Source organism: Dendropsophus ebraccatus, chromosome 9 (assembly GCF_027789765.1).
Source record: "Dendropsophus ebraccatus isolate aDenEbr1 chromosome 9, aDenEbr1.pat, whole genome shotgun sequence".
NCBI classification, from domain to species: domain Eukaryota; kingdom Metazoa; phylum Chordata; class Amphibia; order Anura; family Hylidae; genus Dendropsophus; species Dendropsophus ebraccatus.
In genome coordinates this window covers 94,786,415-94,811,911 of record NC_091462.1, presented here as the reverse complement: position 1 = coordinate 94,811,911, position 25,497 = coordinate 94,786,415, and the positions used below count along the sequence as shown (strand labels likewise).

General features: G+C 42.3%; 1 protein-coding gene across 2 annotated transcripts in view; it reads left to right on the top strand.

The window, feature by feature from the left end:
- The window catches only part of MICALL2 (MICAL like 2), a 48,084-nt gene extending 22,862 nt beyond the window's left edge, over positions 1 to 25,222 (top strand). For both annotated transcript variants that reach the window (XM_069983908.1, XM_069983909.1), the window contains 15 exons: positions 275 to 416; positions 5,718 to 5,872; positions 6,028 to 6,149; positions 6,252 to 7,556; positions 9,070 to 9,320; positions 9,503 to 9,584; positions 10,426 to 10,586; positions 13,553 to 13,717; positions 17,188 to 17,243; positions 18,322 to 18,445; positions 18,552 to 18,642; positions 20,533 to 20,606; positions 22,021 to 22,135; positions 23,893 to 23,942; positions 24,236 to 25,222. In XM_069983908.1, coding sequence (XP_069840009.1) covers positions 275 to 416; positions 5,718 to 5,872; positions 6,028 to 6,149; positions 6,252 to 7,556; positions 9,070 to 9,320; positions 9,503 to 9,584; positions 10,426 to 10,586; positions 13,553 to 13,717; positions 17,188 to 17,243; positions 18,322 to 18,445; positions 18,552 to 18,642; positions 20,533 to 20,606; positions 22,021 to 22,135; positions 23,893 to 23,942; positions 24,236 to 24,330 — 2,988 coding nt within the window. In that variant the 3' untranslated portion in view covers positions 24,331 to 25,222. The remainder of the gene's footprint in view (positions 1 to 274; positions 417 to 5,717; positions 5,873 to 6,027; positions 6,150 to 6,251; positions 7,557 to 9,069; positions 9,321 to 9,502; positions 9,585 to 10,425; positions 10,587 to 13,552; positions 13,718 to 17,187; positions 17,244 to 18,321; positions 18,446 to 18,551; positions 18,643 to 20,532; positions 20,607 to 22,020; positions 22,136 to 23,892; positions 23,943 to 24,235) is intronic.
- Positions 25,223 to 25,497: the final 275 nt, after the last annotated feature.

Below are 25,497 nucleotides of genomic sequence, written 5' to 3'. Positions count from 1 at the left end.
TAGGATGGTGAGAGCCCTTGGAGACTTTGCTGCCGGCTACGTCTAATAATGTGTACAGAGAAGGCGTTTTATTTGCATACATGTTAATGAGGAATATATGCCGCCTCCGTTAGTAGATCAGACAGTCGTGAGCTGCTGGTGGTCGCTTCATTGGATAATGTCTTTGCACAGCGGGCTGTCTGAGGTCCACTCTCCAGCTGAACAGATGTAGTAATGCTGCACTCATTGTCAGGTAATGTCTCCCATGCGTCTCTTGTTATCCTCCATACTGCAGGCTTTCCGTGTGGCTGAGGAACAGCTTGGAATTCCGGCTCTCCTGGATGCAGAAGATATGGTCAAGCTAAAGGTCCCCGACCGACTCAGCATCCTAACCTACGTGTCACAGTACTACAACTACTTCCACGGACGCTCGCCCAGTGAGTTACCAGATTTTTTTATTGTATTTGTTGATAATGAAGTCATAAGTAGCACATAGGTGTGAGTTGTATCTGGGTCGTGGTTGCTGAGATGGCCTAATGGACCTTCTGCCACATAAGACAGCAGTATGGCACATGATTGGGTTGGGACCCTGTTACAGATTGTACATTGGGGCCAAGGAACTTTGAGTTATGCCTGTAGAAAAATGTAAGATTTTCTTGAACCCACTGTCTGTCAAATACTTGGTAAAGACTGAGTAGCTCTCTAAGGAAATCTGTCGACTCTATATGATACTCAAGTGTCAAGGAGGTGGGGCTGAGCCACCATGTTCTAGGCTGCTACCCCATCCCTCCCTGTCTTCATTGATTGATCTACAGAGCTCAGTGCTGAAAGCTGAGTCTGTACATCTGTCATGCGGGGGAGGTAGGGGGCATGAATACTGCATATTAGAGAGCTGACAGATTCGTATTAAGGCATCCATACACAGTAGGGTCCTTTTACACAGCCAGATATGAGGCCTGTATAAGGACACAAATGAGCGCGATCTAAGCGAGCGGTGCTCATTTGCAGTGCCTAAACAAGGCATGATAAATCACATGGCTGGGCCACACAAATGATCGCTGCATCCTTCGTGTGTGACCATTAACATTCATTGTTGGTTGCACGTCTCCTGTTTACAAAGTGATAACAATAGATTTTACAATAGATGCGATCAGGCGTTTTCCCACTCATCTGCTCATTTACACAGGTCGGTTATTGGCCAAATGAGTGTTTCTAGGAACGCTCCTTGTCAATAATCGGCCCATATAAAAGTCAGTCAACCCAACAACCAGACTGGATGGCTATCTAATGTGTATGTAGGCCCTCTGATGCTCCTGCAACAGATGATGTAGGGGAGAAAAGGTTAAATTTCAATATTTGACTTAACCCCTGCCGCCCTGGTCACATGGCACAAGTAGTAGTAGTAGTTTTTTATATTTTTTTTTTCATGGTACTTGAAAATATGATTGAACACTTAGCCTAATAAATGTATACAAATATATATATTTTTTATTATATGAGTTGTCATTTGTGCTTTATATTAATTAGGTTGTTGTTTATAAAGGCAAATCCCGCAGTATTGTGTTCTCTGAATGAGGCTTATACAGATGGTTATGTGGCATGTCTGAGGCTGTTTTCAGAGACTAGGTCGCGCTGCCCCCCTCCTCTGTGGGAAAGCCCTCTTTAGTGGAAAGGGAATGAAAAGGATCAGTCTCCCGGGAGGATTGTTCGAAATGTTTTCAATTGTGCTCCTCGTATGAGGGTGAAACTTCTTCCAGCTCGCAAGCATTGAGGAATGTGCACTGACAAAATGACCTCTGCCCCCGGCCTTCTGCTTTTATATATAGAATGTTAAATAATTCATATAGTATAAAAAAAAAAAATCACCCCAAAAAAACATTCAAATAATAAATAAAACAAACAGAAAATAGAAAGTATGATCTACACCCAGGACTTGTCCTCTTCTCTTAGACCCTAACTAACCTAGCCTGGTGTTTTTTATGCTAGGATGTGCATTAGATGTCATCCATAATAATTGTAGGTTATGGCTCTTTAACGCAAGAGGGTAAACAGTGTAAGGACGTGCAGTAACCCGGCAGAGGTGGAACATGAACGTGCAGTCATGCTTCACCCAAGCTGATTTGATTATCCTTGGAAAAGTCCCCAGGATCACAATCATTGCCCTCCCAGTTATGGGAAATCCCTGGCTCTGGGAATGTTTATAGAACTAATTGGAAGGAGGAAAATATGGCCCATATATACTGCTGTTCAATGTAAGATTACCAGTCAGCGTTTTCCCCCCTAGGGAGTAAGTTCATCTAAGGGTGGCCATACACTTTAAGGCCATGTTCACACATGTTTTTTTTATTGGCTGTATTTTCAGTATTTAACAAAGTACCTATTGTTTCAGAAATGTTTTAAAAACCTGCATAGTTTTAGTAGAATAACTCGTAAGAGAGTTCACAATGTGATTTTTGCTATCCTTTTTGCTATTGAGCCCCTCCACGAAGCTTAGTTATTTTTCATTTGCTCCCTTTAAGGGGTTACTTCCTACCCTAGCTTCTGTAGCCAATTACGGCACATCACATCCTCTTCTCCACTATACCATGAAGTTGTACTGGTAAAGGTGCACTGAACAGGCTTGCACTGTGCTGGGTTGATCGTTTGTTTAGTACACTACTATAGATGGCATGAAGAGAGAGAGAGAGTAGAGGTTACTGATACACTGGGTTTTTGCAAGGTACTATGTGAGTAGACATGAAAGAAACTGCAGTACATGAAGAAAATGGGTACCCAAAGAACTGAACAGGATGTCACTGTGCTGTGATTTATACAGTATACTACTATAGATGGCAAATGAACAGTAACATCAAAGCAAGGAAAGTGTTACACTAAGCCCTGCTGCTGAGAGGGAAGCTTTGATTTACCGTGCTTGGACAGTGCAGATCCTCTGGACATGCACAGATAAAGGTACACAGTCTTTCTCTCCTTTCTTTCTCTCCTTTCTTTCTCTTCTTTCTTTCTTTCCTTTCCTTCTTTCTTTCTTTCTTTCTTTCTTTCTTTCTTTCTTTCTTTCTTTCTCTTCTTTCCTTTCCTTCCTTTCCTTCTTTCCTTTCCTTCCTTTCCTTCTTTCTTTTCCTTCCTTTCCTTCTTTCCTTTCCTTCTTTCTTTTCCTTCTTTCTTTTTCTTTCTTTCTTTCTTTCTTTCTTTCTTTCTTTCTTTCTTTCTTTCTTTCTTTCTTTCTTTCTTTCTTTCTTTCTTTCTTTTCCTTCTTTCCTTTCCTTCTTTCTTTTGCTTCTTTTCTTTCCTTTCTTTTCTTTCCCTTTCCTTTCTTTTCCTTTCTTTCTCTCTCTCTCTCTCTTTCTTTCTTTCTTTCTCTTTTTCTCTCTCTCTTTCTCTGTTTTTTTTTTCTCTTTTTCTCTCTTTTTTTCTCTCTCTCTTTCTTTCTCTTTCTCTCTCTCTCTTTCTCTCTCTTTTTTTTCTCTCTCTTTTTTCTCTTTCTCTCTCTCTCTCTCTTTTTTTCTCTTTCTCTCTCTCTCTCTCTCTTTTTTTCTCTTTCTCTCTCTCTCTCTCTCTTTTTTTCTCTCTCTCTTTCTGGTTTCTGCAGCACAGAGCACATGCTAAGCCCCACCCCCACTTTCTGCCCTCACTACCTGTTCTCATGGAGAACTGTTGTCTATGATTAGTCTCAAGGTGCCTATAGACATTAGATGAAACGTGGCTGAACCCTCCAGCTGGATCTAGTGTGTATGTGGTCAGCTGTCCCCTAACGAAAGATGTAAGGGACAACACAGATTAGGTATGTTGGATTTCCTGCTGGAGATGAGCCAGCACTAAATGATTGACAGTGGCTTCTTCCCCTTTTAGAATAAACATGCATGCTTGTCCGATTGCAGATGTTTGCCCCAAAATAGTTTTCCAGCCTTATGTCAATAATGTTTATTCACACTAGTACCAGACCCCTGTGGACCCCTGAATATATTACTGTATATGAGCATAACTGGAGTTCTCTTCAAGTAAACTCTATTGACATCATTCTGGAGAACGCCTTTAAGCCTCAGCCCAGACATTTCCACAGGAATCACTGCAGGATTTTCCCCTCTTGGGGTTTACTTTTTTGGCTTTTTCCTTGTGTATTTGCACCTGATTTGGTTTTCATTTGTGCCGTGGATTAAGGTGTGTACTTCTCGGAAATCAAATATTTCCTCAATAAATACACAAGCTGTTTAAATAGAAGTTGGCTGCAGTTCTGCCCTGAAGCTGCCATAGAGGAGGCTTCGACATGTTCTTGTTCGGCTTTTCATCTGGAACTATGTAGTGAAAAGAAAAAAAAAAGTTTTAGTTTTTTTTTTTTTCTTTTTTAATTTGTGTCTCTTTGTTACTAGTGCACAGGGTAATGAAGGAAACAACATTTGTATTGTTTGGTTACAAATGCAGTTTGTGCTCTGTCGGAAACACTCCTTGTGTGATTTGATTATCCTTGTTAATGGATCACTGGTTAGCGCTGCATACATAAGTACGCTGGCTAAGGAATAAGAAGAATAGAATTCATCTGTAGTGAACATTAAGGGAACCTTATCTGCTGAAAAGATGCCAAAGCCAACACCATACCTCAAAGCTCCAGGACATGGCTGCTACCAGTAACACCTGGGCCTCATATATGCAAATAGTCAGGGCCCTTGTAGGCCCCATACCCCATGTCATTTATCATAGATTCCATGACCGCACCGGGGAGGTGTGATTGCCAAAGAGGTTTCCCACCAGTGGTGACTAGTTAGCAGCAGAGGACCCCCACCATGCCTACATCATAGGTAGGATTTACGGGCCATAGTAACACTCATAGCTATTACTTATATGCCTAGAAGCAGTGCTCGAGGCCATATAAAAAGGTATTTATAGCTGTAGGGGCGAGGTTCTGATGATTGGTTCTCTTTAAGTGTGGGCCCCATTTTGTCATTTTAGTGATGGGTGATTTTACATGGAATGTCCAGGTTAGGCTAGGTTCACATCACAATTTTGCGATCCATCTCACTGTATCCGTTTTGGAAAACGTGCAGAAAAACGTGGTCAACCACATTTTTGGATACATTACAAAATGTAAAAAAAAAATTGATCTTTTTTTTTTTTTTATAATGTAAGTCAATGGAAAGCTATTGGTCAGAGTATTTTATTATAATGATATGCATTATGATTATTGTTATTAATATTTGTTCTGTCATGACATATATGTGAGTATAGGGAAGGGAAATATGTTGATACAGTGAGGAGGTATGTGAGTTTTGGGGGGTATATATGAGCAAAGTTGGGGAATATGCTTATATACACCCCTTTGTAGTCAGGTGAGGAGGGTATGTGAAAATAATTGAGGCTGGGGTCTGTACTGTGATGAAGAGATTTCTAGGTATAAACAGAACTTTGTAAATCATTGTAAGGAATCTGGACAGGAGAGTGATATAAAGATTTACCATCAGAAGAGAAGATGGTTTTACCCTATGAAGCTCATGACATAACATAAGAGCAAATCTGCCTAACATGCTATATATACAATGACAGTGTTACTAGTTGCTAAAGATTTCTGGATATTACTACTTTGCGAGTAGATAGGCCCTTTATTATAAATCAGAAAGTGTTCCACCAACTTTACAACCATGGACTTTCCAGCAGTGGGAAAAGTGGTGCTTATTCATTTCCATGCGCTGCCTAACATTTTAAACACAATAGATAATTCTATCATTAACGCTTTTGACCTTCTCTTCCAGTTGGAGGCATGGGGGGTATAAAACGTCCTCCTCCGGACACTACTGAAGAACCGGTTGGGAAGAAACTAACCAATCATGTACCTCAGCCCACACCGACCACCCAACCGGCGCAAAAGGGCAGCCCAGCTGTTGTAGAGAATGCTCCAGTCCGAGCGGTAAGACCAGACATATCCAGTTCACTCCCATCAACCCAAGTCTTTGTGAACTGCATATCCCATCATCCGATAATACCCATACTATTTCCTTACTTCCTGAACATATTCCATACCTGTTGAATATTGGGATTAATCATATTTTTTCCTTTCTTTAGGGCATTAGAGAAATTAATCCTAACAGTACAGTAAGCAGCAACTGCGCCATCTGCGGCAAACATGTGCACTTGGTACAGAGGCACATGGCTGATGGCAAGCTCTATCACAGGAACTGCTTCAGGTAGGCCTTGTAGTCATAGTGGCCATGACCGATGACTGGTGTACCACGTGAGGGACCTCTACATTATATCTGGTTATTTATATTTTCTATTTTCATTTTCAGGTGTAAACAGTGTTCAAGAACATTGCAGCCAGGAATGTATAAAATAGGAGACCATCAGGGGACATTAGTCTGCACAAATCAGCATTGTAACACTTCCACCCATACATCTAATAGTGTTTCATCCAATGGACCATATGCACCTGTGGTAGCTTCTTCAGGAGGTAATCGGAGCAGTCCAGTTCCATCTAGTCAACCAAGTAGCACTCCTACCATTAGAAGTTGGCAAAGCACCACAAGTCCATCTGTCCCGGCACAAACTAACAAGATAGCTGCTGGCTTTGCCAACAAAAACACTACTGATGTCCAAACTACAACCAGACAAGAGTCTGGATATAGTCAGCCAAGCAGCACCCCTACCAATAGAACTTGGCAAAGCACCACAAGTCCGTCTGTCCCAGCGCCAACCAACAGGACTGCTTCTGGCTTTGCCAACAAAAACACTACTGATGTCCAAAGTACTACAGGGCAAAATTCTGGATATAGTCAACCAGGCAGCACTCCTAACAACAGAACTTGGCAAAACACCACAAGTCCGTCTGTCCCAACGGCGACCAACAGGACTGCTACTGGCTTTGCCAACCAAAACACTACTGATTTCCGAAGTACAGCAGGGAAAGAGTCTGGATATAAGACCACTACCACTGTACAATACACGGTCAATAAGGATGTTCCTACCTCTACAAACACTACCAAACATGAATCCACAAACAAGATGGCAGTGGGATTTTATGGCAGCCCTGAATCTAGAACCAGTGCCTCTAGTCCTTTGGGCCCCAAGAAGGACAACACGGCTTCCAACAGTCCAACTACTAGCTACTTACAGACAAGCAAAGCAAACAAAGATAGTAGTCACTCTTCTCCTTCTCAGAATAACTTCCATAAAGACACCCAAAAAGATTCAATATATACTGGTCACCAAACCAAAATGACTGGTTCCTCAGGAAATGTTATAACCGTATCTTCTCTTTCTACTGGGAAGTGGTCTGCTAAAGATGAAACAAAGGAACCAGATATCTCTGCAAAGCCTTGGCTTTCATCGGCTGCAAAAAATAAGGAAGCCCGTGAAAGGTTTTTTCAGTCAAGTCCTGTTGTTCCGGAGCCAACTACCAAACCGAATTCAACTGGACCAGAATCTCCAAAAATATCGGTGTCCAATGGGCCGGGTAGATCTGTGATTATTAATGTAACACCAAAAACATCTGAGGACAAGGCTGATAAAGATAAAGCCAGAAACTTTCTCTTACAAAATATTCCCAAGTCGTCTTCAGCTGCTGACACATCCAACAGTTTATCCACTCCCAAAAGGTAAGGCCATTGTGGCTGTTTCTGGGTAATGGGTAATGTGCAGTATTCTAGCATCGTTTCCATTTGCCATGTTTGCACTAGGTAAAAATAATTATGACATGCATAATTTTTTGTGATCTGCTGAAATTACGCCAGGGGGAAACTATGCCATATGGTCCATGGATCCAGCCTTGTGCCATTTCAGCCCGTGGAGCACTGGATGAGGGGAAATATGGAATGGGATGGGATCCAGCTTGTTGCATCCAACGTTCTAATCTGGGATGGCTCCAGATTGATGAACATATATGTGCAGAGCCATAGTAGATGGTGTATATATTATGATATCTGAGGAAGGGGTAAAGCATTGGGTATATTGTTTGATGTATGCTGTAGGTTCAGTTGACTTAAATCATTGGCTGGGAGGTTCAGTTAACTTAAAAGGTGGGGGGTCCCTTTGGACAAGTGCAGCTTCCCATGATAATAAACTGATCACAAAAGCTGCATTTACACGGACGTTAAATGTCCTGAAGGGAGTCCTGCCCCCACCCAGGCAGCATCTGTGATAAGATGCTGGGAGCAGGGGAACTGTGTGAATATGCGCCAGACTGTAATGACAGTGCTGCGCGGCACATATTCATACAGTTCCCCTGCTCCCAGCATCTTATCACAGATGCTACCTGGGCGGGGACTCCGTTACAGGCATTCCACGTCCGTGTTCCATGCGGAACATGGAACTTGAGAATGTGGCCAAAGTGTCCACCTACTAAGAACCCCAGTGTTCAGGCGCTATGTCTGGGGATACCTTGTTGTAGGCGCTCAATTTCCCGGCAGCACCACCACAGGAGAAAAAAAGTATTACACAGTGTTTATTCAAATGAGTGAACTGTTTGTATAATGCAGGTTTAGGCTAGGTTCACACTGCGTTTTCAGCATCCGTTTAACGGATCCGTTTTTTTTAACGTCCAGAAAAATAGGGTCAGCAACGTTTTTTGGTCCGTTTTGGTCCCCCCCAAAAAAACGGATCCGTTTTTTTTTATAATGGAAGTCAATGGAAAAACGGATGCACACAAATGAATCCGTTTTTTGCAATCCGTTTTTCATGCGTTTTTTGCAAAAAACGGATGCGTTAAACGGATGCTGAAAACGCAGTGTGAACCTAGCCTTAGGGTCCTCTTACATGTAGCGATCTTCGGCTGTCCGTGGCCGCAAGCGAAAGTCAGTCTGCTCGATGGGAGCTTGTTTGCAGTGCCTTCACAAGGCACAATTAATTACACGGCTGGGCTGCACAACAATCGATGTATCCTTCATACAGCCATTAACGTTTATTGTTATCAGCCGCACATCTCCTGTTTTACCCTTTTTCCCCACTTGTCAGCTGTTTAGCTGAGTTTGGGCTTTTACTGTATATAAACAGGCTTTGATACCTGTCAAGCACAAACGGAGGGCCCAATGTGGCTGTGTTGCCCAAGCCCCCACATATGCCTAGAACCAGCTCTGATCTGGTCATATGCATAATAACAAAATAATTTTTTAGGTTACCGGATCCTCAGCCAAATGTACCAGTGGTCGCTACTCCCAAAACGGAGCCCGAGAAACCAGTTCCTAAGGAAAGAAAAAGTAAAGTGCCAACATCCGTGTCAAATCCTGAGCCACCAAAAGGTAGCCCATCAACCATTATCAGCAAGGGGTATGGAACACCAAGCTCAGATAAGAGTCCACTTCCAGCACCTCGTACTCAACCTGCACAGCCTAGAGTCCAGAAGGTGGATGAGCCATCTCCAAAAAGTAAGCGTTCTTCCATTACAGGCCTTGAGTTGGTTTGACTTGTTTTGCTGAGAACAAGTTTACAATTTGGCTCCATCTGCACATTCCAGCGCACCCTCCCTTCTGCATCTGATTGCTTTGAAGTTCATGCCAATGTGGTTCAACTTTTACTTTCCCTTCATTAACTTTCCTTTACATTTCAGCACAAAGTTCTGACAGCAGTGTGGCCCCTGAGAACTGGAGGGCAATGCTCAAGTCTGTGGACAAGAAACCCACCGTCCAGCGGTAAGTTTCTGTAGTCTAGTTAAAGGAATTGTACAGGATTAGACAAAAAGTTACTTTTTTTTAACCATGAGCAACCCCTTAAAAAATTGGTAAAGTAGTACTGTGCTTAAAAACCGATACTCCCCAAACTATTGAAGTAGCAGTTTCTTCATGCTTTGGGCCTCTGCATTGACCATTCTGCATTTTTTTTTGCACATTTTCCGGATCTAAACCATCCACAAAACTGGTCACAAAATAAACAGCGCTTTTTTGGATGCTCCTGGGAAGATCAGGGGTGGGATTTCAAGCCCATGGGTGGGGCTTAAAGTTCTGCCATAAATGAGGGTTCGACTGTGGTGTGAAGTGTTAAATGGGTGCATGGCCTAGGTTGCCTGTAAGGTCAGTCATCTTTTCAACATTACGTGGGAGATCGTACATACGTCCTTAGAACTTCTAATAGAATTCATGTCCCAGTTTTTTCGGAGCAGTATAAAAATCCCTAAAATCCTGTGCCTCTTGGAATATTTAGGATGCCTGGGTTTCCATAAATAGAATCATTTACATGAATTATTGTGTAACTTTGAATGATTAACTCCAGGCCCATTCCAACCAAGTGTCGGGTTTATGCATATATTTGGATAGCTTAAGACAGATGAGTGTTTACAGTCTGTGTCTGGGAAAATCCGGGGACTGTGGGACGGCTGACCCCTCTGGCTGCAGAACTGCTCCCTGCGTGCCGGAAAACACACAGATGTCCCACACATCCATATTCCTTGTCTCTATACATGTGCTACATGTAACAGATGACGTCTCAGTGCAGATGTTTTACTATACTGTGTTATGCCTATTATATTATTTGCAGTACTGTGCACGAGCCGAAGCCAACAGCCAAGGAACCGGAGAGTACTCCAACTCCCAAGAAACCAACAACTATAACCATTATCCCTCCAAGCCCTGCAGACAAAGAAAACAAGCCCACTCAGCCCCCTGTACCCACTACTACACCAAGTCCGGTAGTCACAGGTAAAAAATAAATAGTAGACATGTCTACATAATAGACTGTATTTACTGATGTCAGAACGTGACGAGTATACAGAGATAAGTGGTGCTACATAGGCAATACTTATCCCTTCCTGCAGATGCAGTATGCCACAGACCATGTTATAACCGTTTAGGAAGCTAACAGCTTCAAACATACATATAAATTACAGTGTCAATTTGTATACATTCTTTTTGCTGCATGAATTTTGCAGGTTTTTAAAAAAAAATATACTGTTAAAATTTTATATTGCATAACATGTTAATGTAAATCTTCAAGTTATTAATTTGGGTGGATACCTAATATGTAGAATTCTGTGTTTTTATGTAATTTGCTACAAAATATATATTATTATTATTTTTTTTATATATATATTTTTTCCATTGACTTTAATTACAAAAAATTGGATAAAAAAGGATCAGTTTTTTTTAATTAGCTTGCGCAACCACGCCAAACAAAAAAAAAGTAACCATTTAAAAATGGATCCATTAAACGGCCTGTGAAAACGCAGTGTGAACCTACCCTTAGGTGTCTATATATCTTCAGTAACTGTCAGCCTAACGATCGCATCTTTCCTGTCCTCCCCATAAACATGAATATTCGGCATGGCTGCATGTTCATGTGTTCTCTAGGGGAGTCAAGCCATCATCAGACAGCTGGTGCAGGCTTATGCCTTCAAGAACAAAAGGGTCAGGCAGGGAAAATCTATGAGCCATACGCCTATCTCCACCCGCTATGGGTGGGTTTGGCCAAGATCTCTAGTATGAAGTGGTCACTAAACAGGCGGCTTCCCCAGTGTCCAGCCAAAGCGCAGATGCCAAGCGTTGGTATTCAGAGAACATCGGTGAGCGCTTGGGTACAGAGAACGTTGCCAAATCCAAACAGTTTGGCAAGTCTGCGCAACACTAGTAGAGACCAATCACAGCACAGCTTTTAAAATGAAAGCTGCCCAGTGATTGGTTGCTATGGGCAACCATTACATGGTGTTGATAAATTAGGCCCTGAGATGGGCCTTGGGCATTCTTGGGTCTCCAATATGGGGGGAAACCAATGACCTTGTTGCCCATAGCAACTAATCAGTGATCTCTATTGCTTACAAGCTGAAAGCTGATCTCTGATAGGTTGCTGTGATCAGTGAGGCCCCTTTCTCTCCCTTCCTTGTATGTGAATTATTCCATATGTATTCCATATGTATTGTGCAATCTGACTTTTTTCTTCTTCTGTCTTTTCCACTTCTTCTCAAACTTAGCTGAACATGTAAAGTGAGACCCGATAGTCGTCCCCTAGTGTGCTGCGTCTGGGGTGCGCCGGCCGCATCGACCTTCACTCACGCTGTGATATGTAATCCATGCATGTTCCATAGGCCGTGCTGTGACCCCTGCATGTGTTTGGAGTTCATGAACCAGCTTGTGCATCTGGAGGCGCCACAGATTGATAACATTGATGTCTAGGGCATATAGAGAGTGGTTGTCTTCATGAAACAAACTGGATGAGTACTATAGCATTGCTCATCCTGATCCTCCTGTTTCATGAAAAGAAATCCAGAACCACAGTAAAGACTGACACTAAGTCTGACAATAGGGGTAGGAAGGATATGTAAAAGCTATGAGTCATTGTCATGTCAGTCCAGCATGTGTTAGACCAAGATAACCCATAAAGAGCTGACTAGGGAGCCTCGGAGTGCCACCATTATACACGTGATGGTATCTCAGGCTGGTCAGTCTTCTAAATAACTCCTACGTGTGACAGCATGCTTCTCCTCTTATCAGGAAACAAGTTTCAACCACTGTGTTGTGTGAGGGGGGACGTTTTTCTTCCTCTTTAAGACATAACATTCAGTATCAATAGCATGTACGTGCATGAGGGTGGCCATGACTTGCCTGCAGTGAGTGGTATCTTATGACTGTGAATCACAGTGATGTATGTATGTTGTGTTTGTCATTTACTACACATTTCATTATGATGCTATCTGTGCTATGGATTGCATGTACACCTTGTGTGTCACTATACAGGGCTTGTCTAAAGTTGGGGGACTATAGGTTATTAAAAAAAAAAAAAAAACAAGATACTTTCTAATGTTCGGATTCTTCCATGTTTGCTGCTGCCACCGATTTCCCCCGAAGTGTCACATGCCTTTGCTAGGGTCATAAGATGTCCTCACCCTATACAAAAAGTATTTACATACATATAGTTATCATAGAACTATGTGAACAAATAACAAATGTTACCACCATACAGAAATGTAATATTACCTTCATACTGGTGCTGACCACTAACACCACTATACAAAGCTCAAATAATACCGCCATTACCACTACATAGTGACTTAAAAATACCACTATACTGTTACTGAATGAAAACCACTATACAGAAATAATACTACCGCCATATAGTAGCAGATACCAGCTCTGCACAGCTGCTCTAGAGTAGATCATGATTTCCATGGAGTCAAGTAAGTAGTCATTCAATTTTCCTATCTTTTCATCCACCCAGACCACCATGAAGACTTCTGACCCTTTTGTGTCCTCACATAGCAGTAATACCCACCGTTGTGTTCCCTTTGAAGCAGTAATAATTAGTCTATAATAATGTCTCTTTCATGCCTGTATATAGTAATAATGACGTTCTTTGCCCCTCTGCATTAAAAATTATGCACCTGAAAAAGTAATAATGCCGCCTATTCAACTCTAAAACCCTTTATTGTTCCTTTTTGTGCCCCCTTGAAAGTAATACTGCCTCCTACGTGCTCCTTGTAGGCATTGCAGCCCCTTGTTAATAAAATAATGCATACTCCCCTAACCCCAATCCCACAGCAAGCAAGATCCTGCTGATACATATACATATTAAGAAGTATCTTGTTTTTTGAAGTTCTCTCTGGTTTATATCCCAGTGTTTTTTTGTGTTATGGTTTATATGTTTTTAACATGTGGCTTTCTCTCCATCTGTCTAGAATCAACCAAAGTAGTACCTCCTAAAAAGAAACTTCTGGTTCCTAAAATAGACCTGATAAGTGATTGGCCCAAACCCGAACAAAAGTGGCAAGATAGCATTGTGACCCACGACTCAGAGGTGCCAAGGTGGCGCTCACACAAGATTTCTACAGAAGACATCTCTGGTAAGGACAGAGTATACACAGACAAGTATATTGTTGGACTGGGTTTAGATGATGAAGTCATATTTGCATTATACTGGATTTGGTTTAACAGCTCTCCTAGGATCCAGAATGGTAAACCCAAACTGCCTTTATCTAAAAAAAAACAGCGCCACCCCTGTCCTCAGGTTGTGTGTGGTATTACAGCTCAGCTCCTTTAACTTCAGTGGAACTGAGCTGCAATACCACAAACAAACTGAAGACAGATGTGGTGCTGTTTTTGGAAGAAATCAGATATGTTTTTCTGATATTTTAGGCAGCAATGGAAGTGTTATTAGACGATACTATGTGGTACTTATAAACTGCACACAGTATGGCACTACTCTATATGGTCTGTACCAACAAAAATACCTTTGTTGGTGTTAACCATATGGAGTAATAACTATATTGCTGCTTTTATTCTGCTATACGAGGGTACAAGGACCATAGGAATATCAAGCCTTGGCTGCCAGCCATTAGAGCGCCCCCTGCAGCTGCTGATGTGCCCTGATCGTTCGCACAGGTCACACACCCCCGGCAGCATGTGTCACATAGGTGTTGATGTTATTTTTAACTCTCCTAGAGAGAATGAAAGGGAATCCATGCAGACGTTCGGCGAGCTGAGCACATGATCCCAGTGCTGTGACAGGTTACACAAGTTTTGCCTCGCCCCTGTGAGTCACATGGGCAACAGACAGTCATTGCTCGTATCAGGTGCGCACCTGTAATGCCGCCTTCTCCAGGGCTAAATTTAGAGGCACGTCTTAATTTAGCAGACTATATTAAATAGATTAAAGGTAAAGACTCCTAATGATCTAACGTAGACTTAATTATTTTATTTAGCATATAAAATGGCTGCCCCAGAAGTGCGTTCCATCTCCTGCGTGGCTCAGCGTTACGTGCTGGGAACCGTCCTGTCAGACTGAATGAATTGCTTTTGTATGTAATTGTGCTTCCTGCCTTTGATCATTGTAGCTGTTTGGCCTCATACAAAGATAGCAGAGCTGAAGTTGTTACAGCGCTATGATTAAGGACACAATGGGTGCCTGACCTGCAATGTTTGTGTGCTGACAACGCCATTCTACACTTTGGATTGTAGTTTTTCACCGAAAAAAAGTTTTGAGAGTGAACCCCCCCTCTGGCACTGGATAAGACTCTTTGTTCCCTGTTGTGTACATGCCTGGCTGGGGATCCTTTGGGGGAGGCGACTAGAGGTCATTTACAAGGTTTACTTGCAAGTTTCATATGAAACCACACATTGTGGCAAATAACCAGATCAGCTCTACAAGCTCCTCAGTTTAAAGGGAATCTGTCACCTAAATTTTCTTTTACTTATTAGAGTCAGATACTCGAAAACTTGTTCTTTTATTTTAATCTGTTTCCACTTACTGACTTTATTTTTTTTTATTTCACTTTTTGTACATTGTTATGGGCTGCCATATTGCCTGGACTGCTGTTAACAGCATTTTGTGACATGCTTTACAGCAAGACTTATGGACATAGATGACAATAGACAGACTCTGTCCCCTTGAGATGAATGTAAAACATCATTGAGCGCGCTCTGTGACCTTTGAAAAGGTCATTACACAGGGAGCTGCTATTGTCTTGTATTGATGCTATCTATCTACTGGTGTCACATGACGCTGTAATGCTGTACAGATCACTTTACAGTAGCCTCCTCTTATCACCACAGACACAACAGGAAGTCTCAGCTTAGTTTTAGCCCCAGTGGTGAAAATGAAAACTACAAGATTTCTATATAATATAGACAGAAAACTGGAAAAATAGAAAAATTGTCACCAAAATTATTAAAAAAATATGTTTAACATAAAAACATTATTTGAGCAATAAGTCATTTTCTGATAGACATTCCCTTTAAAGGTAGAGATACACGTGTCCTAGCTCATTCAGCTGACAACTAACCTTCGTACACTTAAGCACTCAGTTTAGCGAACACCTTTTTAATGTTTATAGGAGCCTTTATATTGCATAATGCCATGCGCATTATCTTCTCTTCACACAGCTTTCTCTTCTACAGTGTACAAATAAACCTGCCATACAGTGCTCAGGTATTAGTGCCGTACAGTATAAAATACTGTTTGGACCGAGGCCGACCTAACCTCTCTTTATACCCATCTCCTCTTCTTGTTATACTTCTTGTAATATTTGTCTACAGTATATAAATAAACATGCCATACAGTGCTCAAGTATTAGTTTTTAGTATTAGTGCCGTACAATATAAAACTGTATGTACCAAGGTTGGCCTTACATTGTATGATGCCCACGTGCTGTCCTCTGTCTACACCCCTTCACCCTGTGGTATACTGCCATACAATGTATAAATATACAGGACATTCAGTGCTGTTTGCACCAAAGCCAGTCATTGGATAGTGCCCTGCGTGCGCATCTACCTTTTATGCTATAGTGTCATTTAGTCTATAAATATAGATGCCAAGCAGTGTATAACGAGAAATAGTGTTTAAACATAAGTGCCATATTTTGGCCAAATTATGCATTTTATTTTAGTACCACAAAAAAATACCGTCCAGTGCCCAAGTAGCAGCGCCATGCAAAGTTATTCCACCATATAATACCAACATATAGTGACCAAATCACAGCTTCATATATAATGGAATCTTGTTTTAAACTTTGTATAATATTAATACTGCTGTAGTTAGTATAACAATGGGGGTAGTCACAGGACTAAGGTGTCAGGGGGCAACTTATATGCTTTGTATGACTCCATAACCCTAAACCAGGTATTTGACAGGGTCAGCTCTGCTACATCTACGCACACGTCAGTCAGCAATCTTGTCTTCTAAAGTCCTCCACTTCCCAGGGAAAAATGGCTGCCACAGTGGATTTCCTTTATCTACACTAATGTAGACGTGGTAGACTTTAGAAATCCTGTCCCTTTAAGCCCAAAACTTTAGCAAAAGCTGCCGTTACATACTGGGATGGTTGGTCCTATGGGAAGTGGGTAACTTGCTGATTTCTTGTTGTCAGACCTCTTCCTTTCAGTTACATTTCGCTTGATAACTTGTATGCTAATTTTCTATCTTTTTATGCAAAGCGTGTGCCCTGGATGACTTGTACAGGAAGGAATAAAACAATAGACTCTTGGTTTCCTCTTGTGTCAGTACGAATCTTAAACATGGGAGGGGAACATTTATGGGTCCCCCCCCCCCCGCCTTGAGGTTTATTATACATAGCCATAGGTCTGGTGAGGAGTTCACCATTCCCGAGAAGATGGTGGGGCGCTTGAGGCCAACGTGAGCAAGGAGACACTTCCTTCCTTCTACAAACACTGTGGATATGTGTGTATATGGGGGATGGGGGAGAGGTGCAACACCTCCCAACTGTCTTTGGGGGTGAGTGGTTAGGAAAATTGCTAATCCCCCTGAGATCACCCATCTAGAGAGACAAGTGTTTACTGTGATTTTTCTTTCTTTCAGTTAAAGAATCTAATCCGAGCCCAGTGGAAAACAACAACATTGTCTCCCCGAACAAGGTTTGTCTGTGTAGATCAAGTGGCCATTAATAGGCCCAAAAGTCCAGTATACTGTATGTGCTGCAACCAACCAGGTGCGGATTAAGGCTGATGGAATCCTCTAGTAAAGGATTTTCTTGGGGCCCCCCATCCCAAAGCTGAAATGCGGCCTTTACCCCCTATAGATACCTGTGTATGGCCCTCTTCTTTCCAGTCTATAGGAATTAAAGTGTCCCTGTAATTTAACATGCCATGTGCACCATGGTGTTCTCAATAGGGGAAGAGTTATAGAAAAAATTGTCCAACATGTGAGATGGTGATTTACTATCACTATATATGTGATTAGTAAGTATGTGTATGGTATCCTTTTACAAATCCTTTGGACATGTCATAGAGGCACTTTAAAAGTTTTGATCAGTCAGAGTCTGGATGTACTCTCACAGATTAAAGGCCCCATGCACACATCCTTGGGCGTTAATACTGATCAGGAGGTTTTTTTTTTTTTTTTTAAAAAGCATACTCACCTGCTGCAGCCCTCCTCTAGCACTATATTTTTGTTATGTGTGCACGGGAGCTCAGTCTGTGAGGCCATTTCCTGCAACTGGATGGTGATCGCAGCAAGCTGAATTATGAAGTTCACAGTCGCACGCTTCCATTTTTGGGGACATGAACGCCCAGATACGGACTAATGAAAACCCTCAACATTTCTGTGACATGTCAAAAGTTTTATTAAATAACATGGACCCTTTAAGTAGTGACTTTTTATAATGTTTTGGGGATCACCATTTTCTTTAGAGATGCTGAGCTATATATATACTACCCATATAAGTAGTAATTCCCAGAGGTATAACTAGATAACTTTTAAAAGATTCCATTTGGCGATAGATCCATACCTAGGTCCCTACCTGCCTAAATAGTCTACAGGTCCTTCTAAATCTTCAAAGCAGTGGAAGCCATAATAAACATTTCCTTGTGTCCTCCCTATAATCCAGGCCTGTGGCTAACCCACGTGTGAGTCTCTTTAGCTACTGTGTCTGTGATCTGACTACATCCTTTACACAGTGTTTGTGGTCTGAGTAGTTTATCTGGATCATTGCAGCTTCGTCCCGAGTACATTCCAGAAGAAGAGATCCAGAGACAGCTCCGAATCATTGAGCAGGAGCTGGATTACTTGGAGCAGCAGGGAGTAGAGTTGGAGAAGCAGCTCCGTAGTTGCGATGGCGGTAAGACCATTGGTTGGCTATCATATTTGGGGAGGAGGGTATGAGGATGGACCCATAATGGGTTAATGAATAGTGACATATTATTGTCTTCTCTTTCAATATGTAGATGACTCTGAGGATTCGCTTATGGTGGACTGGTTCAAGCTCATCCATGAGAAACAACTTCTGCTGAGACAGGAGTCAGAGCTGAATTACATGTGAGTATCAGGCCGTAATGGACCTTGTCATACTGTGCTCCCATACTAGAGACAGTTACATTGTAGGATATTGTGCATGACCAAGATCTGCTCTTCTGTCTGTAAGGTCAGGTGTACATGAAGCATTCATACAGGCTTAGATATTTGCCCACTCTCCAGGTAATCTCAGGTCACAAGATGTAAGAGGTTTATTCTTGTGACTCATCATGTAGGTTTCTAGACTTAAGATCTTGTCTAGAACTTCACTTTCTGTATACTGACACAAGGGAAGACGTCCAACAAGATACCAACAGATAACATCCATTGCATGGTGGCTAGTGTTTCTGAAGGACCTCATATGTGTAGATTATCAATGTAGGATCTAGATATTAAACCTACTCATACGCAGTGGCTACAAGTCGTCCAAACCAGATGACTGGTGAGAATGAAAGACTATCCAGTGTGTATGAGGCCTTACAGTCAGGCATGTTGGGTATAAGTATCCTATCAGGAAGATAAACTGGCGCCAGAGGAGACTGGAAGCAGCATTCTCCTCATTGAGAATACATGCACGCTCTGAGGCCACGTGTCACAGAACGGCCGGTGTCGGTGAAGTTTATCCTGGCTGGTACTGCAGTGCCGGTCGGGATAAGCTTCAATTCTATTGAATTCTATTCAATTCACCATTCTATTAAACTTTAATTCTATTCAATTCACCATCGAACACAATGGAGAGTGCAGCCGGAGCCGCACTCTCCATTGTGTGACCTGTCAGGGTTCAGTGAATAGTGGCCGCACAAAACTGGCATGTCCGTTTTCCCTGTGGCCGCTGGCGATCCCGGCCGGAGTATATACTATGTGTATACACTCTGGCCGTGATTCCATAGACGGCAGCACAATATAATTTTCGTATTAATTGCGGCCTTTGTTGCAAATCTGTAACAACGGGCGTGATAGTAAATTTACGTTGTGTGAACGTGGCCTGAGTGTGCATGCCAATGGAGAGGCACCTGTCGGCTGTATGACAGCTATCCACAATGTATGGCCAGCTTTGGTTCAGTTGTGCAATAGATGAAATGCACTGCTTATTGGAAGCTCAGGCTGCTGTTCTATCCACCATGCTTTACACTGCATGTGTATGTATGTATGTATGTATGTGTGCGTATATATATATATATATATATATATATATATGTGTGTGTGTGTATTATAGTATCTTTTTTTTTTTATGAAATCAAAAGAATAGGCGTACATGGTAACTATTTTACCTAAGCCTTTCTTAAAACATCTACATTATCAACAATGTGTGTGACAACATAGTCCTCTGAATTGTGTTCTATTACTATATTCCATTTATTAGGTTGTATATACAACACAATGGGATGTGATAGTACCGGCACAGGATAATAGCAGTAGTCCGATATCGCTATGGGGTATCAGTCATACCCCCTCTGTAGGCATAAATGTTATGGAGGCCAAGGTGTATTATAGTATTATCCAGTATTATAGTGTTGCATCCTGGTGCACAGCATGTAGCCCAATGACTCAAGGAGAAGCAATATGTTATTAGATCTTTTTATTATCCAACTATATGGCCACGTTTATGGCTCCTATCTTGACTCAGGGCAGCGTGTGATACATGAGCCGCCGGTTATACAGTCCTGCAGAGCAGACATTCACAGCGGCAGGTTTTCTTCTCTACCGTATGAAACACATGAAAGGTTTAATTCAATGTAACCGTTCCCATTGTATCGTAAACCGCGCTGGAAATTAGGAGTGGGCAGGGGGTGTGTTTGTTGGCAGACGCCGGGCTTTGTAAACAAGCACTGATTGAAAGATAGTAGCTTGGCTGCCTCTCAACGCTCAGACAAAGTATACAGCCTCCTAATGGTTTTTGTCAATGTTTTCCAGATCCAAACAGCAGGCTCTAGAGAACCAACAGCAGGACGTGGAGACCGAGCTCCGCAATCTGATGAATAAGCCAGGTGAGAAGAAGAAAATGCAAGTCACCCATGAGATAGCCTAAAGGTGCGCGCAGGGCGTGAGTCAGAACCGTGTCCTGCTGTAAGATGGCTGGAGATAAAGTGGAAACCCCCGGGGGCCTGAGGTTCATCTGTAGAGCAGACACACCATAGACAGGAATGGAGAGCATAGGAGCGGCCGGCACTATGAGAAGTGCAGGATTAGCCGAGTGATGGTGCCGGCTCATGTGTACCACACCTGGGCCCTGTCTTCTGCAGCTGTATAACCGGTGAACAAATCCGGGGTCAGCATGTTGGTATGAATTCCACATGTGCTTAAATGGTCATAAAGAAGTGAGCGGTGGACCATTTCACTCCCCGGCTCATAGTGATATCCATTCAGGCGGCTCAATTTTAAGTCTATGAGACTGCTGGACAAAGATGATTGACAGCAGGGGGGTGCAGCTGCTCCTCATTCTTTCTTCTGATTATGGGGGGTCTCAAAACTCGGCTGTAGATCCCAACTAGTCAGAATGTTTGATATGTCCCAGTTACATGTCAAAAGTTTGCTTTTGTTTTTTTTAAATGACTGGTCACTTTATGTTAGAGATCTGTTATATGCAATCTATTAGTCTCTGTTATCAGCCACAGGTGGAAGAGGGCAGGAACAGTATCATAGAATATGTCTGTCTAACAATCCACCAATCATTGTGAACCATGGAATTTATTCTTTCAGTCCATTACATGCCATCTAATGGACCAAGAGCGCTGCCAGCTGGCAATGGGCCCCTTTACCTACAAGGGGGGTCTGGGATGATGGGATAAGGTCATCTAGATGAGCTGCTCTAAAGGCGCAGTACACCTATACATGCAGTTTATAACAATAAAGAGTTATCAGAAAAGTTGCTGAAACAACGAAACGTCTCTAAAAGACCACCACTTTAGGAGGGACCCCCAAATCCTGTAAAAGATTTTCAGCTTATGAAACACTATGCATATTGGCGACTTTCTTAGAGAAGACCACCTCTATAGAATAGCCCCTATTACACGGGGGCTTTCCCTGCTTGCTGCCGCTATTACACGTGCCAACAGCAAGCGGGTAAGAGCCAGGGGGGGCCTGCCCGGGCAATCGCTAAATCGTCTGGGCAGCCCATAGAAGATAGCGGTGGTCTGCTGCTATTACATGGAGCCATGGCAGCAGATCGTTGCCATCGTTTGTGTTTCAGCCTGTTTTTCAGTCGTTTGTGTTTAAGCCTTCTACTACACAAAGCAATTATCGACCGCAACGGCCGTTATCGTCCGAATGCGGCCGATAATCTCTGCGTGCAATAGGGCCTTAACTCTTCATTGGTCTTCTCAATAAGATTTCTGTGTATTCACATATTTTTATATTCCTTTGTTATATATTTGATTTTCTATATTCATTCCTGATTTTCAGACCATCTTAAGTCGGAAAGGGACAAGACCAAAGAGAAGGAACTTCTGGAAAAGTATCTGCTCATAGTCAATGACCGCAGTGAGATTATCGAATGCCTGGATGAAGACAGACTACGGTAAGCATGGTGTCATTTAAAGATGGTAAACTAGGTGTCTAGCTCAATGGGGGGCTTCTAGTATTGACCTCTGTTCATCTATTACTTTGGTGCCAATCCAGGTATGAGCTTAGGTATATCTGAGTAGTAGGCTAAGGTCATGGTTTAAAGGGGTTATCCAGCGCTACAAAAACATGGCTACTTTCTTCCAAAAACAGCCCCACGCTTGTCTCCAGTTCAGGTGGAGTTTTGTGACTCTGTTCCATTGAAATGAATGGAGCTTAATTGCAAACCAAACCTGAACTGGAGACAAAAGTGGTGCTGTCTCGGGAAGAAAGTAGCCATGTTTTTGTAGCACTGGATAACCCCTTTAAGTAAGGGCTGATGGCTAGTATGTGTCTTCCACCTGCAATAACTCTTGGATCTAGGTTGGCCTTATCCTTCGAATGTGTCGAGATATTCTGTTCTCAGACCCTATAGTGTTAGCCAATAAGAGTTGGGGGAATTAACCCAAAGACTGTGAATAGGATATGGGGGGTAACAAGTGCCGCCCTCCTGTTCCTGGGTTGTTATGATTATGTAGGGGGCCCGTTTTAATCTTTGCTGTTGGGCCTGGTTACCTTTTTCGCCCCTGGCACTTACTGTGTTCCTGGTTTATGGACAATACTATTGTTGTAAATTCCTCATTACTGTCATTGACCAGACCAGACGTGTATATAGCAGTACACTAGAACATGACCTGGAAAACCAGAAACACAAGTTACCTAAAAGATCTCTGCTGTTTGTGCGGCCTCCGATATTGATGCCGCTGCTTTCCCTGTCCTTAGAGCCGCCATACATCACTTATGATCATTGTGCTTCACTGATAGCTACTTTTATTAAAGTGGAGGTTTGTAATTGAAGTTTGCAATTTGCAGATTTTCATTTGCTTTATGTGAAAATAGGGAATTGCATTGAGTGTTGTCAAGTGATTCAAACTGAGAAAGGAAACAGTAGGGAAATTTAAAGGGGCAGTATTAACTTAAGTGGGGCTGAGCTGCAGTACCAGACATAGCCTATGGAGAAGAGTGGTGCCGTTCTTTGGAACTGGTGTCAATACAGAAGTGCAAAAATTTAAACAGTTTTAGAGTTCCCGGCAATATCATGAATGATGATGCCAGGAGTTCTGAATTCCATTCCGTAGCACATTGGGACATGGACCGTAATTTTGGAACGTTTGAATGGTGGTCCATTGTCCCTTACGGTCTATTTGAGTTCATAAGATAATTGAGCGCTGCACTTGTCGGAAATCTCATCGAGAGCGAATAAAACAGCATTAGGACTAGGGATCTCCATTCTTGTGAGCAGCAAGGGTCCCAGCGGTCAGACCTTACTTATTAGCTAGTTATCACCTATGCTGCGGATAGCTCTTAATTATGAGATGTCCCCTTTAAGAGACTGAAAGTATAGCCTCCTTATTATTAAAGACAATCCGGGATTATATCAATGTTCGCACCAGAAAACTGCCTTTTATATAGCAGAAAAGTAGCCCTAATAAATTCCCCCCAATGGGGGAGATTTATCAAACATGGTGTAAAGTGAAACTGGCTCAGTTGCCCCTAGCAACCAATCAGATTCCACCTTTCATTTTCCAAAGAGTCTGTGAGAAATGAAAGATGGAATCTGATTGGTTGCTAGGGGCAACTGAGCCAGTTTCACTTTACACCATGTTGGATAAATCTCCCCCATAATGCCTTTTTTGGGTTGTTATCCTCTTCTTACCTTTCGTACTATCACAGGGAGAAGGAAGAAGATGAGATGATGGAAAATATGATCAGAAAACATTCTGGTAAGTAAAAAATTATTATGCTTCTATAATAATGCATCTTCCTAGTCAGATATATGGACACCATCTTTTTGGTTGTGATCATGTAAAAATACAGTCTGATATACAGATTTTTTTTTTTTTCTAGTAACAGCGCCACTTCTCTGGCTGTGTCTGGTATTACAGCTCTTCCCTTTCCAGTGACCGGACGTGAGCTGCAATACCAGCTACAGCCACTACACAGGAGTGGCGCTGTTTCTTATACAACCTCTTTAACAGCTGCAATGCTGTGATTAAACGTGACCTTGTTCTTTCAGATTCCCAACAGAAGCAGCCCAGTCCAAACTTGAAGAGGAGATCCCGATTCAGCTTTTCAGGCTGGTTAAAGCCAAAAGATAAAAACAAAACTTAAGACCGCTCTGAACGCTTTGCAGTAAGCCACAGTATCTTTAAAGGAATATCTTGTGGAAACACTGGATGGCCGTTCACACTACTTTGTATTCTGCGCTCATCCACGGACTTTATCCCGGTTGTAGGACAAGCATTAACTCCTTCCTCTCCGTACTGGACAGTGCTTGTGTGACAGCTGTCCAATGTTGCAATGTTTGCACTGTGATGTTATATTGCTGCGAGTCCTGAAGGTTAAGGACTAGCAAAGTTGGAAATTTTGAGCGTCACATGACATGTCAGGTGAAGGTATCGGCTTACAATAACAGTGCTTCCTTGAATGAGTCACATAGTATCTGAGAATTTCCCTTCATTGCATCCTGATGTCATCTGCCAGCCATATGTATGGATTACATAGCCGGTGCCATGATGCATAGACAATGCTTATATAAAGATAGGGACCAACAATCCCTATAGGAGACGTCTATTGATACACAGGAGAACTGAGCTCGCAGGCAAAGTCGAGTCCATGGAACACGTTTGTACTCTCAGGCCGTGACCGCCAGCAATGCTTTCCCCCCAACTTCTGTCTACCGAGTGGATGTCACATATGTGTGAAGAGCCAAATCCCCGTTGAGTGACATCCAAAGTGTTCTATTGTCTGGGGCCCAGCCGAGCACACTGGGGAAAGTTTACACAGAGGACTCCGAAAATTCCTTGAGTACATTCTCGGCAGTGCTCGCTCAGCCCTGTGGTGATTTGTGTTTTCTTTGTGTTTTTTTCGTGCAATTTGCCTCTTAGGAAGGAAAAAAAAAAAGATAAAGCGCTCCGTCTTTGCACTTCTATTTAAATAAGCCATTTTTCCTTTTTATGAGTAAAAGTGGGAGATGTGCTGAATAAACCTATTGTTTATTATAGGTCATTGTGTGTCTCGTAACTTTTTATATTCTTTAAGTGGATGAACTTGGGTGGAGGAGGTGAATGTTCCACAACGTGTCAGGGCGCGAGTTGTCTAAAACAGCGATTGGGATAACAATGACTAATCTGAGGTCTATTGTCTATATTACACCCTGGGGTCTGCTGAGGGGTCTGGGGGTCAGGACTATATGAAGTGCCATATTGTGGTGACCCATAGAACACAGGTATTAAACTCAGGCCCTCCAGCTGTTACAAAACTACAATTCCCATCATG